Raw genomic sequence first — 18,232 nt, 5'->3', positions numbered from 1 at the left:
AAAAAAAAAAAAAAAAAGAAAATCAATAATCTAGATATGATTTTCTGAGTAAATTATGTGAGGAAAAACATGTAGAATTTTTGTGAGGTATTATTTGTTTGTGTGTATTTTCCTCCAGTCTCATCATGTACATAGGAAACAAACCTGAAAAGATCCACCAACTGATTGTTCTTGGTAGAGAAGGAGGAAAAGGTGTGTGTGGGGGGGGATAGGGGTGAGGAATATGAGGAAGGAGTAGGTGGTAAAGAGGACATTCATACGCAACTTCATATGCTTCTGTATGTAGTTTTTACAATGGAATATATAAATTAGGTTTTTCAAAATTAAAATGTTTCAGACACTGTCTCTCTATATAGCGCTGTTCGTTTATGAATGACTGTGTTTGGGAAAATACAGCATCTTGCAGTACCGCTTAGTTACTTTCCTTCTCCCAGCATGAAAATGTTCAAACATAACAAAAATTGAAAGAATTACATAGGAAACATTTGTTCAAATTTTGTTCTACTTGCCTTATTGCATATTTATTCCTTTGTCTATTCATCAAATCCTCCTATTTTTCTTTTCTTTTTTTTTTCATTTTTTCATTTTTTTGAGATGGAGTCTTGCTCTCGGTAGCCCAGGCTGGAGTGCACTGGTGCGATCTTGGCTCCCTGCAACCTCTGCCTCTTGGGTTCCAGTGATTCTCCTGCCACAGCCTCCTGAGTAGCTGGGATTACAGATGCCCACCACCAAACCTGACTAATTTTTGTATTTTTTGTATTTTTTAGTAGAGATGGAGTTCACCATGTTTGCCAGGCTGGTCTTGAACTCCTGACCTCAAGTGACCTGCCCACCTCAGCCTCCCAAAGTGCTGGGATTATAGGCGCAAGCCACTGCACCTGGCCCATCATATTTTTCAATAGGTTTTGAAGTAAATTGCAGACAGCAGCATGCATCACCTCTACATACTTCAGCATGCCTGTCATCTTAGTTAATATGTTTATCTCAGCATGACTGACAGTACTTTCCTCAGATATTTATCGAAGTCTAATTATGTTCATATATGAGAAAGAGGAACATAAAATCCTGAAAGCACTAGTCTGTAGCTTATTATTTTCAAGTGTTTCAGACAGGGATAGAAGAAATGTATGTTTTCAACCCTCCATCTTTACCTTGTAGTTGCTATGTATATATTTACTTTTTTTTTTTCAAGTATGTATAAACCTGTCAAGATTGTGTACTGCGATTTTCTGGTATATACTACATGTTGTCTTCCAGCAAAAATCAGTGCTTTTTTGTTTGGTTGTTTTGTTTTTGTTTTTACAGGATTAATGAAAATTATATGTACTTAATGCAGTCTCCCTGTCCCATTCACCTTCCATGTAAATTACAGTTGCACTCTTCTACTTCATTTTGTATGTGTGTGATTAGATAGACGTTATATTTTTATAAGCTTGTTGATAGCCCTTTTTTTTCCCTTCTTGTTACTGTAGTGGCAGATCAGCAGTGGACAGGGTGCCCCATCAACTACCAACAGCACATCCTCTACTCCTTCCAGCCCCACAATTACTAGTGCAGCAGGATATGATGGAAAGGCTTTTGGTTCACCTATGATCGATTTGAGCTCACCAGTGGGAGGTTCTTATAATCTTCCCTCTCTTCCAGATGTAAGTAAACACAAAATTTATACTAATTTCTATTGAAAATTGTCGGCCGGGTGCAGTGGCTCACTCCTGTAATCCCAGCACTTTGGGGGAGGCCCAGGCAGATGGATCACTGGAGGTCAGGAGTTTGAGACCAGGCTGGCCAACATGGTGAAACCCCATCTCTACCAAAAAATACAAAAATTAACCAAGCATGGTGGCACATGCCTGTAATCCCAGCTATATGGGAGGCCGAGGCAGGAGAATCACTTGAGCCTGGGAAGCAGAGGCTGTGGTGAGCTGAGATTATGCCACTGCACTCCAGCCTGACCAACAGAGCGAGACCCTGTCTCAAGAAAGAAAGAAAATTGTCAGTGAATTTGAATGTAGTAGAAGGCATGAATTTGTTACATTATAGGTTGTTTTTACAAGTTAATTTTAATCCTTTAGAATATTACAACAGTAGTAAAAATAAAAAGGTTATGAACATTGGACACATAACCTAATGTCTTTCAAGGCACCAGAGTTAAAGGTATTTGTAAATGAATGATTATGATGATGGATCATGGAATCTAACCTGGGAAAGAAGAAAAGAAAGGACATGGAAAGATACGCTGGAAAGTTGAATGGCTGGACATCAGAAGAGATGAAGACAAGTTTGGTAATAGAAATCCTGTTAGATCATATTGAGAAGTGCAAAATTACCTCTGGTTTATATTATATGTAAATTAAACTCACTCTCCAAACTCTTTGTCAGTATGACTTTTTATTTATTGTTGTATTTTTAAATGATTTTTATTTTTAATAGAGATGGGGGACTTCCTATGTTAACCCAGGCTGGTGTTGATCTCCTGGGCTGAAGGGATCCTCCTGCCTTGGCTTCCTAAATTGCTGAGATTAGAGGCATGAGCCACTATACCCAGCCAGTGTGACTTTTCCATAGGCAGAAATTACTACATTCTGTAGACAGATCTCCATGTATATGTTGATTCTGTGTTTGGTCCTTTTTTAATCTCAGGTTAGGTAACTGACTGTCATGCACATATACATACACAACCTAACATTAAGAAGCTTTTAGGAAATATCATGTATTCCTTACTTGGATCAAATTACCTATAAGATTGTGAAAAGAACTTTATTTTCATTATTTAATTTGCTTTTCAAATTGGATCAATTCATATTTCCTAATAGTTGCATTGTTAATCTTACCAGAATCATTGCATTTTTTAAATAGTTTTGTATACTTTAAATGAGTATAATACATCTATTTTTTCATGCATGGATGGTACATAGGAAAACTTACATCTAATCCCCATTGTTTTATTTGGCTTTTAGGATTATTCCACAATGTAAACAACTTTCCTTGTTTAAGTTCTCACAAATTTAGTTATTCTAGTACATTTTGTACTCTCTGAGAAATACTGGCCATGTATTGCCAAAAGAATATTTAAACAAAAATGACCCTGTGTATTAACCACCTGCCCTGATTTCCCCTGCCCCCATGAAAGAGAACCCACAGAAAGTAAAATTGTCATTCTGCTTTTTGCTCTGCAGTCCTCAGAGGTGAACCTTTTTATTACCTGAAATTCCTCATTTGGATTACAGAATAAACTGAAATGAGTGACCATTTTCTGATTTCTCCCAAAGATGTTTCATAACTAGTACCATTCTAGGTGCATAAGCAAGAAAGTAATTCATTATATACAAACTGTGTTAAAGAATTGAACTGGAAAAGCACAAAAACATTGGTGGAAAATTTGTTCTTTGTAGGCATGAAATAATTTTAGTGTCTAAAGTGTTAAACTCTTATTAGGGATTTGTAAGTATTTTAGCCTGGCAATGAATTAGGAAAAGCAGTGTTATTTGTATTCCTATTACATTCAAGCAAGAATCTTTTCTTTTTTTGAGATGGAGTCTCACTCCCGTCGTGCAGGCTGGAATGCAGTGGTGCAGTCTCAGCTCACTGCAACTTCCACCTCCCAGCTGGAAGCGATTCTCCTTCCTCAGCCTCCCGAGTAGCTGGAATTACAGGTGTGTGCCACCACACCTCGCTAATTTTTGTATTTTTAGTAGAGACAAGATTTTGCCTTGTTGACCAGGCTGGTCTCAAACTCCTGACCTCAGGTGATCCACCTGCCTCAGCCTCCCAAAGTGCTAGGATTACAGGTATGAGCCACCCCACCCAGCGTAAAGCAAGAATCTGTAGGGTTCACCTTTTCTCCTACAAAACAACAGTAATGTATTTAGTGATACATTACTGTTGAGGTTAGTACTGGAGATATATGGACTTCACCTATCTGGCACATACCCAGAGCAGAGCATCAGTCTGTGTAAGTATCCCCTTCAGAGGGTCTACTAAGTCCTATCTGTGTGAGGCTAGATTGAAAACCGTACACTACAATAGATTGAATGCTGTTTAGGGAGACATTAGAGATTTGCAAGAAATGTGAAATTGTGATAGTCTTCTCACCAAGTTTGTGTTTTTCATATAGCAACCTTTTGTTGTTTATTTTTAAATGAAGAAATTTTTTTTCAATTTTTAAGAATGTGAATGACCTGATACTCCTTTCTTTTGGCTCTTGTTTCTGAAATAGTGTCCTCAATATTTTACTAAGGTGAAATACTAAGATAGTGGAAACCTTTATTCAGCATTGTTTATGGGGAAAATGTTTATTAGAACTTCTCAAATGTGGTATTTATTTTTTGTTTCATAATAATTATTGACGTTTTCTTATAAATTTAAAAGTAGCTTTTAACTTGCAAAGTCAGAATGCCTGAAATAATTTCTTTTCTTGTAAGATTGACTGTTCAAGTACTATTATACTGGACAATATTGTGAGGAAAGATACTAATATAGATCATGGCCAGCCAAGACCACCCTCAAACAGAACGGTCCAGTCACCAAATTCATCAGTGCCATCTCCAGGCCTAGCAGGTAAAGTGGACTTCTTTTGATTTTTGTGAAAGGTTTTCTAGTTTTCACTTTACTTGGAATAAAAAATTACCCCTCTTCTCCTCCTTGTTTGATGCTTAATCTGAGTTTTTCAACTATTTAAAATTAGTATGCTTTCAAAGTAAACAAAAGTTAAACTTCTTTATCTTTTCATTCTTTCTTTCAAGTCACGGTCTTGCTCTGTTGCCCAGGCTCGAGTGCAGTGGTGTGATCATATGTCACTGCAGACTCACTCCCACCTCAGCCTCCTGAGTAACTGAGACTCCTTGCAGGTGTGCCGCTCTATCACACGTGGCTATTTTGTTTTTTTGGTAGAAGACAGTCTTGAACTTCTGGCCTTAAGCGATCCTTCTGCCTTGGCCTCGGAGAGCTTTGGGATTAGGCATAAGCCATCACAGCAGACCTTCTTTACTTTTTCAATTTCAACAGAACTTCCGGCCATTATGGTACTTCCAGGGGGCAAATCAGTATTATATTCTCTCATTGATAAGTTGCCTGTGATGTGGACTTTTTTAAGATGTAATTTGCCTAGGATCAAAATTTATTAGTGACAATAAGTAGAGTTATCACTCTTTTGGTGATTTGTTTGGTGTTTAATTTCGTTTGTGAATCTTAACATACCTACTCATTTTCTCTGAGAGGAAAACTGTAATATTACTTCTGAGGACATAGGTACCTTAAACCAAAACATGAAAAGAGGAGAATTTCTGAAGTCACTCACCAGTCACATGAACACAATTTAAATGGGGATGCTTATTTTAAACAAACTTAGGACAATATGGCAGATAAACTGTTTATCATATGACAAGTTTATACAAATAAGGAACATTTGTGGTATTGCCAAAGGACATGATCAGTAAGTAGGTAATTCCCTAAAGAGGAAATACATATAGCCAATATAGCAGATGAGACAAAAAATGTCATTCTTACTAGTGATCATAAGAAAAATCCAAACAAGATATAATTTCTAAGTTACTGAATTAGTTAAGATTTAAATAATAAAAGTAGTCACTGAAAATGTAATAAGAGGTACTCTCATACATAGGTGGGATGTGTTTGACTTGTCAAAACATTTCTGGAAACCATCATAGCAATGTTACTAAGGTTTACATTTACCCGGTATTGGACTGTGAGCCAGACTGGGCAAAGTACCTTATATGTGTATTACCTAGTAGGATATTTGCTTTAAGGGGCTTAGAAAGTGTATGTACCCTTGAACATGGTAATTCCATTTTAATACTCCAATTATAAGGAAATAATTAGAAACTGGATAGGCAGAACATATTTATTAATACTTATATTATTATGATTTACTAAAGCATTATTATTATTCCAGTTTCCATTCCCCAGTACTATAATCAAGACAGGCGGCTTCCAAATAATGGACAAATTACTTTTTGAAAGGAATCTTAAAATTAGTCAACACAGTTGCTATTCAACTATTTCAGAGTTTTGTAAATGTCACGTTTTTTCTGATTGGCTCCTGGTTTCAGCAAACCTAATTGAAACCTAATTGGGTTGGTATGTGAACTGCATCTCAACCCCTCCTCCTTATGTTCCCAGGAATGAGCCTAATACTAATAAAGCTTCATTGTTTTCCTTTTTTTTTTTTAAAGCCATTATTTGCAGTAAAAATTTTGAAGCAATGACCTAAATATAAGAGAATGATAAATTAGAATGTGCTCACTTATAAACAGAGTATTCATTAGCTATTCAAACAGTCCTTATATAGAGTTTTATGGCATGTTCATGGTATACTGTTTAGTGAAAACAAGTATGTAGAACCATATAAAAGATGTAAAAGTATGTTAAAACTGGAAAGATATATATGAACCTTACCAGTGTTTATATATGGATGCAAAAGTTATAGGCTGCTTGAATGTTATATCTTTATAAAAAGTTTTCAGCTATTCTAAAATGAAGCATGTATTCTTGTATTATCAGAAGAGTATAAATAGCCATTGTTCTGATTCATTTTGAGGCAAAGTCTCACTCTGTCACCCAGGGTGTAGCAATCATGGCTCACTGCAGCCTCAAACTCAGGCTCTAGCCATCCTCCTGCCTTACCATTCCCAGTAACTAGGACTATCGGTATGTGCTACCAGGCCTGGCTAAATTTATTTTTAGTTTTTTTGTAGAGACAGGTCTTTGTTGTCCAGGACTTTTGTTTTAATTTTAAATGAAATTCTCCAGAGTTTACAAACAAATGAAATGGAATTTTTTTCTCTTCATTTTATCAACCATATCCTGTTGTTCATCAGACCCTTTAGAACTTTTGTCACTTTGAATTTTTTTTCTACTTCCCACTTGCATTGCGTTCCTACTGCTACTGTTTAGTTTGGGCCTTCATCAATTCAAATCAAAATTAGCAGCAGCAGGTTTTGTTTTCTTCTTTCTTGGCTGCTTTTAGTTAGATTTTCCTTGTTCTAGTCTACAGTGCCACCAGAGCATAGCTTCTTTATTATCATTTTTAGGGCAGTAGTCCAGAATCCCTCTTTTGATTATTGCCTCAAGTCTGAACTCATTGATCTGACTTTGTGTCTTCCATTAGTTGGTCTCATTTTTGTTTACATGGTTTTCTTTTTTGAACTCCTTTTTCTATCAATCAACCTATACCACCTTCTGTTGTCTTCTGTAGCTTTCACTGCCACTAGGGTCTCACTAAGGTCTTACCCCTGTTACTCTAATACAGAAAGACTTGGCAGTGTTTGGAGACATTTTTGATTGTTGCACCTCAAGCTGGGAAGTATAGAGAGATGCCACTGGTATCTAATAATTGGTGGAGGCCAGGGATGTTGCCAGACTTCCTATAATGCACAGACATTCCTCCACAACAAGGAATTATCTGGCCCAAAAGTCAGTAGTGCAGAGGTTGAAAAACCCTGCCAGTATAACAGGCTGTAACAGACTACTGACAATTCAGCAACTACTGTTTCATAGAATTTCATTATGGTTCCTAGTTTCAATATAGTGCTAAGTTAACACATTCAATAGGACTTCAGTGCATAATTATTCCTTTGTTTTATGTCTGATTTCTCCCTGCTCAGGACCTGTTACTATGACTAGTGTACACCCCCCAATACGTTCACCTAGTGCCTCCAGCGTTGGAAGCCGAGGAAGGTAAACTGACTAAACCGTATTTTCTAGTACATAAAATCTCTAACTAGATTTCTATTGCCAGTGTTCAACATGTTTTGATACTCAATATATTTTGAACAATTTCTTCTATTTTTAATTAAAATTTTAATGACTTTTAAGTTAATAAATTAGTTAAGAGATTAAAGTACAAATTTACCTTTGAAGATAGAAGAATATATGTTGAAAATAAGAAATGTCTGATATTCACATAATAGCAAGGAAAACATAAGAATGAATAGATATAACACAGTACGTTATATGGAAACACAAACTTAGGAACAAGATAGTTTTATGCTAATTTGATCTCATGATGAAAAATTGATTCTACTTTAAAATAAATAAATGCACAGTTATTGAAATTCTGTTTTCAGCAGCTGCTCTTCCTTCCCTGCATTATGCCTAAAAATTCCTCCTAGCTAGTGAACCCAATTCTTACTTAATCATGTGGCAGAATTGTTTCAGGGAGAAAAGTTTGCCTTTAATCCCATGAGAACATAGGGAATATCTGTAAAAGGTTTTTGTCCCATTACCTTCTTTAAATAACATTGTTTAAATAAATGATTATTTCATTGTCTTTAGACACTGACAAAGTGTTAATGTGAGCCTAGAGTTTACTTTGCTACTGACTAGAGAAGTAAATGAGAAAGCCTAAAATCAAATGCCAGTTCTAAGATATTAAATCTGGTTGCCTAATTGTAAAGCCTCAGTTTTTAAAAAAATTTAGGTTTATTGAAATATCTTTCCAGATGTTTAACTATTTAAATAGGTTAATATATAAAACATTTTTATCGTAAATGAAACTCAGAGCAGTTACATTTCAGTTATGTAGCATTAGTTCCTGATGTAATTATTGTTGTGAAAATACAGTATTATTTTAGAAAGTTGTTGTTATACTTTTTTATGAGGTATTTAGCTTCACATTCTTAGATGGTTTTTTCTTCTCTTTCATACTTATAGCTCTGGCTCTTCCAGCAAACCAGCAGGAGCTGATTCTACACACAAAGTCCCAGTGGTAATGTTGGAGCCAATTCGAATAAAACAAGAAAACAGTGGACCACCTGAAAATTATGATTTCCCTGTTGTTATAGTGAAGCAAGAATCAGATGAAGAATCCAGGACTCAAAATGTAATTATATGAAGGCTTGCAATACTATTCCTATGCATGGTGGGCAGGGTGAGAGAAACTTTTAAATAGCTCTTAGGAGGGTTGTTTTTTTTTTTTTTTGTAATGTTATATTAAACTCTCAGTAAATTAAAAAGCAAAGATGGAAAAACAGAAAGGTTTTTAAAAACCTGAGGCTCAAATATGGAACCTGGAAAGTTGAAAATGAGATATTCTCTAACCAGTTTTATACCCAGGCAAATTATTAATCAGACATGAAAATACATTTTTGTTCAATTTCTTAAAATAATTCTTCTGTACTCATTCTCACAAAGATAATTGATGATATGAATCATCAAAAATATAGTAAAACAAGAAAGAGGAAGACATAAGATCCCAAAAATGGAATCTGACACAGAAGAAAAGGGCAAGCCCCAGTACAGCAGCAGCAGCAGCTTGTGCAGTACAGTCTGTAGCAGGAAGACATAGGACTCAAAGGGATGTATCTAAAGGGGGAAAAAGACTTCAACAGTATTGAGAATCTCCTATTGTAGATTGTGAGAATGACATAGAAATATGTACCTAGAAAAACAAGCAACTGAAAAAATAAGGTAATTACTGAGTCTTAGTAAAAGAAGTTTACAAAAAAAAAAAAAAGAAATGTCATAGTACATTTTTGGGGTCTGCAGTGAACAATATTTACAGTCATAATGAAATAAACAAACACCAGAGTACAAATGTAACTAGAACTGTGACACAATCAGGATATAAACTGAATATGCATTTAACCAAAAATTGTGATTTTTCAGAATACTTAACCAGTACAAATTCTGGTCAGTTGGAATAGATACTGGCAATAAACAGTTATACTGGCACCTACCAACTAAAAAATCAATGCTTCATAAAAATGATGTTAAAAAGATGGGGTGAATGGTGGTGGTGGCTTTGTGTATGTATAAATGGAAGGAGAACGAGGTGGGAAAATCAGGATGTAAAAACCTAATCTCTTGATCTTCTACTAGTAAGGATCATAGATGTATTGCAATTTTTAACAATCATTTTGTTTAGAAATATGGAGGTAAACGGCAGAAGAAAAAGCTAGATTTGAAAATAGTACTTCAAAGGAATGAGTGCTTTAACTATATCTACAGTTATTACTTTGAAATTTTTGAAAACATATTTGAAGGAGATAATTTTTGTTATTGATTTGAAATTCTTGCCATCCTGGGCTCCAACAGAAAATTTAGATTCATCTTACAACTTTTCTATCTTAGGTATAAGTTGAATGAACAGTTCCAGTGAAGTATATTTATAGGTCATGTGGTTGATTTTCCACCCTCCCCACCCATTTTCTAATTTCTGTAGCCATCAGCAGAGTCAAAGATTTTTTTTGTATTTTGATATTTTTTAGTAGAGGTCCATGTCTTCTATACCAGTTAGCAGTAAACATATACTATTCTCATTAAGATTCTTTTGAAGCAGCCAGGTGCTCATTACAGAGTGGTTTATAATTCAGAATTGCAGTAGTGATAAAAAATTTTTTTAATCTACTGCAGGCCAATTATCCAAGAAGCATACTCACCTCCCTGCTCTTAAATAGCAGTCAGAGCTCTACTTCTGAGGAGACTGTGCTAAGATCAGATGCCCCTGATAGTACAGGAGATCAACCTGGACTTCACCAGGAGAATTCCTCGAATGGAAAGTCTGAGTGGCTGGATCCTTCCCAGAAGTCACCCCTTCACGTTGGAGAGACAAGGAAAGAAGATGACCCAAATGAGGACTGGTGTGCAGTTTGTCAAAATGGAGGGGAACTCCTGTGCTGTGAAAAGTGCCCCAAAGTATTCCATCTTTCTTGTCATGTGCCCACATTGACAAATTTTCCAAGGTAAGATAGTACTTTCCTTCCCACGTTGTTTTACTGTAAACTTTTGAAAATTATTTTAACAGAAAGCCTTTGTAAAAACTTAAATTCCACTTGGCACAAATGTATATTCCAAAATCCAAATGAATAGTCTAGGGTTTCCCATACCCTACCACTTACTCCTTGTGCTTCTCTCCAAAAATTAATCATTCAGCCTGAGCAACATAGGGAGACCCTGTCTCTACAAATAACTTAAACTAGCCAGGTGTGGTAGTACATGCCTATAGTCCCAGCTGCTCAGGAGGCTGAGGTGGGAGGATTGGTTGAGCCTGGGAGGTTGAGGCTGCAGTGAGCTGTGATTGCACCATTGCACTCCACACTGGGCAACAGAGCAAGACCCTCTCCCTAGTCAATATAAGGAGGAAAAAAAAAAAAAAAAAACCACGTCCTTTAAATCATCACAGGGGGTCACCATAAGGAATAATGTCTTTATGCATAACAGCTACCACAGTTTATTACATATTTTTGCCAGGCACCAAAATATCATTTATAAGTAATTCAAGTAAATTCTCAAACCCTGTGGCATGATGATTATCATCAGCATGACCAAGATGGTTAAGAGCCAATGGGTTGATCTCTCAGTTCTTTGAAGGCTGTACTTTTGAAAATTTAATTTTATAAACTTAGAGTAACAGGAACAGTACAAAGAGCTTTGCTGATTCCTGAATCCTTTGGGGGACAAATTCAATTATGCCCTAGATATGTGAGCCCTAGATTAATGTGTTAATTTATTTAGGTGTTTTTTTTCCATATATGTATCTCATGCCTTCTTAACTAGATTTTGATATTAACTTAGGGCCTTGCATTATATTTCTGCTGTTTCCTTTCAGCATGGTGCAGTATACCTAGTAGGTATGTGGTAAATGCTCAATGATTAAAATTCATGCCAAATAAACAACTCTGTATCATAGATATAATGGAGGAGGTGGGAAAGGGAAATAGTGAAGAGAGGAAATGATGCATTAGGAATTCAAAAGTACATTGTCCCCAACAGTGGAGAGTGGATTTGCACTTTCTGCCGAGACTTATCTAAACCAGAAGTTGAATATGATTGTGATGCTCCCAGTCACAACTCAGAAAAAAGGAAAACTGAAGGCCTTGTTAAATTAACGCCTATAGATAAAAGGGTAAGTCTTTTAGACAATTTTTTTGGTAAGATGCATTATTATATTGTAGTGCAATATTTTACTGTGGTGCCTTTCATCAAAGAGGTGTATATCCAATCAGATTTTATACTGATCCTCTTATTTAGGTGTATTTTTTTTCACAAAGGTATATGAATCTTACAAACTTTCTTTAAATTAAAAAAAAAAATCATAGAATTATGCATGTATTTTATAGAAACTTATTGTACCTGAACAAAATGGAATATGTACCTTGACTTTTAAATTTAATCTACCTTAAGTAAATTTCTATTTTGTTTTATTTCTACCATAGATAAGTTTTTTCCTCAGAATTGCCAACAAGGAGCTGGGTTTTTTCTTCACTCTTCCTGGAAATAATTCCTTTTTTTTTTTTTTTTTTAAACTGAATGGGACTAGGCTTATGCATCAAAGCCACCTGATATATTTAACTGTAAATAACATTTACAGCTACCCAGTCAACACTTTGTTACCAAAGAAACCCCTTTGCAAAATTATTAAGTAGAATAATAGTATGGAAGTTGTTATGCAAGAGGGCACATACCCATTCACTGCCAGTACTACTCAGTGTCTACTGGGATAAACCCATAAGCAGGGAAGTATGAATAGCAGAGCACATGGTTGGACCTTCTACATGCAGAGAGGTGCCTTAAGTCTAGATGCACATTGAAAAGGTTCCACCTCCCGTTCTCCTAAGAGACATGGGTTCTTCCTTTATTGACTATTAGTAATTTATAATAGACTGGGGCAATAAGTATAAATTTATTGTTAGAGAACTTGAAATGGGTTTATAAGTGATACTGTCTTAGTACATTTAATTACAGGGACTGTCAAATATCACATACACCCTAAATTGTCTAGTACAGTTCAGTTAATGACTGGGAAGGAGAAGAAAACCCCCAAGAATCAATAATTTTGTATTCATCAGATTTTTTTAGTCTGACACTTTGGGGCCTCTGAGATTATTTAAAATAAGCCATGAATTGTTTTATAAATATTTTATCTCAATTTTTATTTTTGCTTAGAAGTGTGAGCGCCTACTTTTATTTCTTTACTGCCATGAAATGAGCCTGGCTTTTCAAGACCCTGTTCCTCTAACTGTAAGTATTAATGTCAATTTGTGCATGTTCACACAGTGGAATGCTTTTTCTGGAATTTTGTTACGGGAATCTAGTTTAAATGCCATTTTTCAGTACTTTTTAATATCTCAATCTTAAAGCTTATTAATACATAGTGAATGCTTTGATCCTAAATAGGTACACTTCAGTAAGTGGCCCAAAACTTGTATTCATTTCTCAGGTATTCTTTCTTCTTTTCTTACTTTACTTACTGTTCTCTGGGATGTTTGGGATGATTTCTGTTAATCGTATCCCAGGAGTTTTAGGCATGTTTCCGAAGCTGTTGGAAAAAGAACTTTGTTTGAAATAAAGACATCATCCATCTCTCCCAGCAAAATTTTCTATATTTTTATTTATAGGTCCAGACTTCAAGTAAATAAGTAGACTTTAAAAATACAAAAAAGTTGAGGAAGGGTGTGTGTGTGTACACACACTATTGACTTCAAAACGGTTCATAATGAAAGTTTGATGTGACTTTAACACAAATTTTAGAGTACTGGAAAGGGCCTAGTACCTGCCTCCCCCCCCCCCAAAAAAAAAAAAAAAAAAAAAAAAACTTCTATAATGCCTGAAATTCCTTTTAAAATTTAATAAATTTGTTCTACAGTTTGGTAAATCTCAAAAATTAATCCCAAGTTAGAAGAAGAAAACCAGCTTAGTAAATAAATTCAGCTGATAAATAGCTTCTTTCTTAAGAACAGGTTTTGAGAACTGGATATAGGAAATAAATACTTCCAGGGAGAAGGATCTTTTGTACCCAAAAGAGGCAGGGTAAAGAAGTTAAGAGTGGCTTGTAACAACAGTACCAACTTGAAAATGTAACCTTGAATTGCGCTTTTTATTATCTTGGCTTCCATTTATGTTAATAACAACAGTGACAAAGTAGCCCCCTTTTTCTTAATAAATATCATCTCATTTAATCTCTACAAAATACTGTGCGTTTGGTAGGATTATCCCTATTTGGAATATGAAGAAACTAAGGTTCAGCAAGGTTAAGTAACTTACCAGGATCATGATACTGAGCAGCAGAGCCGGGGATTAAACCCAGATCCAAAGTCCTTCCTCTTTACCACTTGCTATAGTATATGCAGCAAAAACATGTCAGATTCTACTAGAAATGATACTCTCTAGTAATTGCTTTTTATTTAATAATGAACAAGGAAAACCTAGATGATTTAAGAGAGATATGTGAAGATAATTTTTTTTATTAAAATAATTGGGGCTTGGCACAGTGGCTTATGTCTATAATCCCAGCACTTTGGGAGGCCAAGGCAGGCAGGTTGCTTGAACCCAGGAGTTTGAGACCTGCCTGGGCAACATGGCAAAACTCTGTCTCTACAAGAAAAAAATTAGCCTGGTATATTAGTGCATGCCTGTAACCCCAGCTACACGGGAGGCTGAGGTAAGAGGTTGCTTGAGCCCAGGAGGCAAAGTTTGCAGTGAGCTGAGATTGTGCCACTGTACCCCAGCCTGGGTGACAGAGAGAGACCCTGTCTCAAAAATAATTGGTTAAACTTTTTGGGAAAAAGTCACACAAACCTTTACCATTGTGTGGTAGGTGCAGTGCACACTTGTAAACACTGTTAAATGTGTTTCTTTACTAATGACAAATAGCACAGAGAAGAGCAATGAGAACATTCCAAATAAGCACATCTTATAGAATGTATTTAAGACAATGTAGAATTCAGCTATTTGTATTATAGCATCTCATTTTATTTTGAAAGGTGCCTGATTATTACAAAATAATTAAAAATCCAATGGATTTGTCAACCATCAAGAAGAGACTACAAGAAGATTATTCCATGTACTCAAAACCTGAAGATTTTGTAGCTGATTTTAGATTGATCTTTCAAAACTGTGCTGAATTCAATGAGGTGAGGCTGGGGTGGGGAGGGGAGGGGATGGGATGGGGCAGGAAGGAATAGCAGTGTGAAAATCATTTTACACTAAACACCTTGTCAACATTGAGGATACCAAGAGGTCTGTGTTAGAATAAATTTCTAATTTTTCAGGTCAGGGAATGCAGGGGAGAATTCAGATGACTTTACCCACATTTATATTCAAAGGTTTATTAGATGGTGATTGAAATGCAAATCACAGCCTATAACTGAAAGACAAAATATTTTTCTCTGACCTAGAAACATTTTTTATCATTCCCACCTTTATTTCTTATTTTTTGTGTTGATCTTGAAATACTAAGGATGTGGTCCAAATAGCTGTAATTTAAAACTTTCTCATCTGTCAGTTCATGTAAACATCTGTCAGACAGAACGCTTTTGCTGCTGGCGGTTCTGTTTGTTAACTCATTCTAAGTACTACATATTTCATTTAGTTTGTTCTAGAAATACCTGGTTCATGATCCTATGGTTACGGCATCTTAACTGATCTATCTTTGGCAATACAGTCCTACCATTACCACCTTCTTTTGGAATAAGCCAGATCTTTTTAAATAAGTCAGTCTTTTATTTTAGCTCACCTTCTGTAGACTTTGCCTAGTCCTAGACTATTTATTTCAATGACTATGCATTTCAAATGAGCTATACTCTTCAAGACAGCTCATTAATATGTACAATCTCAGAAGTCAAAAGTGTGATTTATTCCTTGTTTTACTCATATTTTTACCTAACAGCCTGATTCAGAAGTAGCTAATGCTGGTATAAAACTTGAAAATTATTTTGAAGAACTTCTAAAGAACCTCTATCCAGAAAAAAGATTTCCTAAACCAGAATTCAGGAATGAATCAGAAGATAATAAATACAGTGATGATTCAGATGATGACTTTGTACAGCCCCGAAAGAAACGCCTCAAAAGCATTGAAGAACGCCAGTTGCTTAAATAATATGCAGCACCACTGGCTTGTGCTGGTTTTTAGATTTTTTTGTTTTCAATAAACATTTGTCAGTAATTTAACATCACTACAAAGAAGAGTTTGTGACTACTCTGATCTCTGTTTTGGCCATTTCCTAGACTTTGATTTCCTTAATAACCCATTTTTGTTAACCTCTTATCACTAAGAAAAAGAATAAAGAAGGAAATGAATGGAAGAAAGAACATGGAGGGAAGGCAGAAGGGATGGAAGAAGGAAGCATTGAATACAAAGACATTCTTCCCACTTCTTGGATTTTTAAACTACAATCTGGAGCGATGGCTACTGTAGAAAGGAAATAGACTTTGTATGAACTCTTAAGTTGAAAAGTATATGTGGTTTGGATGTGTGCGCTAATTCAGTTTTAGAAATTAATACCACTACCCGTGAAGTACATGGCCTGACCATATGGGTTAGGCGTAGTATACTGAAGAACAGTACTCCACAAATGTGGGTGGTAACAAGAGTTCCATCCCAGGAGGCCAACCGGTGCAACAGAAGGGTAGATTAGATGCTATTAAGAAGGCACCTAATAGTACATTATGTAAGAGGGCAACTGTATTAAAGAAAAATCAGGAAAACAAACATTTGATGTTTTTGTTTTTATCTTGTCTATAGAGGTATTGGTATAGCAGGTTTTCAAGGCCATTTTTCATACCTTTCTAGATCTAGATTTTCAACTTCTTCCACTGAGGGAAGTATACATGTTTGGTTTTGCTGTGTGTCTATGTGTGGTTTAACTATACAGGTGATCCTTTTACAACAGGCTCCTTGTTTGCAGTATAGCTTTTAGTGGAACTACCCAAAATATAAATACAGCAGTGTGCACTGTATTTGATGTGAGGTTTCTTCATCATATACCCTACTGGGCATTAAATATAAGTTCCTCTAAAAGGGACTCGCTTTTGTGGTTTTCATCTGTCTATAATTTGGAATGAAAACGCGTTGTGGGATTTTGGGAACAGGCAGTTGGGGGAAATAGTGAATTTTTTTTTTTTCCTGAAGCATCTATCAACCATGTTTTTCTTTCAAGAGTCAGAACATCACATTTAGTCTTTGATCTGACTTAATTCTGATTTTCCTGATAGAGATATAAAAGACCTATATTCTGAGGACAAGCATATTCTTAATGGGCCAGACCTAGCCAGTTCAACTGATACAAATTTATTCCTTTTACTTGTTCAGTGTTTTTTTTAGGATCAGATGAAATGTCAAAGAAAGAAAGAAACCAGATTAAGATAGAAAATTGCTGTGCCATACACTAATCCAGCATTTGACAAAACACCTATTTTTAGTTTGCCAAAGTTAATCTTCCTTTATAAATCATTAACTGGAGTAAATTTGTCTCCTTAGGATGATAGAATAAAAAGAGCTGACTTGAAAGAAGGCTATTATTTGCATTATATCACCCCCTATAAATTCAGCATAGACGACTTGGTTTTATCTACATGGCTTTACTTAAAGTGGAAAGTGTTCTGTGGCTAATTCATTGGGTTTTCAGGTATTGCTAAAGGTAAAATACAAAAAGAAAACTTGTTAGCAATAGCTTCCCATTTTTTATATATAGGTCTCAATCATAATATGTCAATTATATATTGTTAAAAAGTCCTAATCACTTTTCCAGATGTGTGTTACATGGTAATGTTTGTCACTATTTTAAAGATGCATTTGACATTTGTTCTCCAAAGAGTGCTGGAATGGATTTTGGTAACTGTGCATACACCTTTTGTCTGTCTTTGCTCTAGGATTTTATTTTTAGCACAGCAGCTGTCGAGCTTTTGCTAATAAGTTATTGGTATCTTAGAATACTGTTCATCTGACAGTTTGTTCTTCCATACTTGTCTCCTGAGTTAAAACAGCAATGCAGATAAATTATTTTGAGAGTCATCACAAAGGGAGTTAGAACTTGTGAGAGTAAAACTATAATTTCCTAATGAACCCCAAACTGTCACTATTACATTCAGTGCCATATTTACCTTTTAAAACAGTATTTGTTTCTCCCTAACAATCTTTGGCTGAATGAAAGGCAGAACCATATTTGGTCATACATAATTAATAATATTAAAAGTAAAGGTTTTGGGGCCAGATGCAGTGGCTCACACCTGTAATCCCACCAGCACTTTGGGAGGCCAAGGTGGGTAGATCACAACGTCAGGAGTTTGAGACCAGCCTGGCCAACATGGTGAAATCCCGTCTCTACAACAAATATAAAAATTAGCCAGGCATGGTGGCCCCCACCTGTAATCCCAGCTACACAGGAGGCTGAAGCAGGAGACTCACTTGACCCAGGAGGCGGAGGTTGCAGTGACCCAAGATCTCACCATCATACTCCAGCCTGAGCAACAGAGACTCGGTCTCAAAAAAAAAAAA

At 35.7% G+C, this 18,232-nt stretch overlaps 1 protein-coding gene across 1 annotated transcript in view; it reads left to right on the top strand.

The window, feature by feature from the left end:
* The window catches only part of TRIM24 (tripartite motif containing 24), a 117,285-nt gene extending 99,387 nt beyond the window's left edge, over nt 1–17,898 (top strand). The window contains exons 10-18 of the mRNA XM_017504308.1: nt 1,473–1,646; nt 4,422–4,557; nt 7,623–7,695; nt 8,671–8,839; nt 10,372–10,700; nt 11,731–11,863; nt 12,904–12,978; nt 14,721–14,870; nt 15,626–17,898. Coding sequence (XP_017359797.1) covers nt 1,473–1,646; nt 4,422–4,557; nt 7,623–7,695; nt 8,671–8,839; nt 10,372–10,700; nt 11,731–11,863; nt 12,904–12,978; nt 14,721–14,870; nt 15,626–15,835 — 1,449 coding nt within the window. The 3' untranslated portion in view covers nt 15,836–17,898. The remainder of the gene's footprint in view (nt 1–1,472; nt 1,647–4,421; nt 4,558–7,622; nt 7,696–8,670; nt 8,840–10,371; nt 10,701–11,730; nt 11,864–12,903; nt 12,979–14,720; nt 14,871–15,625) is intronic.
* Nucleotides 17,899–18,232: the final 334 nt, after the last annotated feature.

This window comes from Cebus imitator, unplaced genomic scaffold (assembly GCF_001604975.1).
Source record: "Cebus imitator isolate Cc_AM_T3 unplaced genomic scaffold, Cebus_imitator-1.0 Scaffold319, whole genome shotgun sequence".
Classification (NCBI taxonomy): domain Eukaryota; kingdom Metazoa; phylum Chordata; class Mammalia; order Primates; family Cebidae; genus Cebus; species Cebus imitator.
This window is presented reverse-complemented; position numbering and strand designations above follow the sequence as displayed.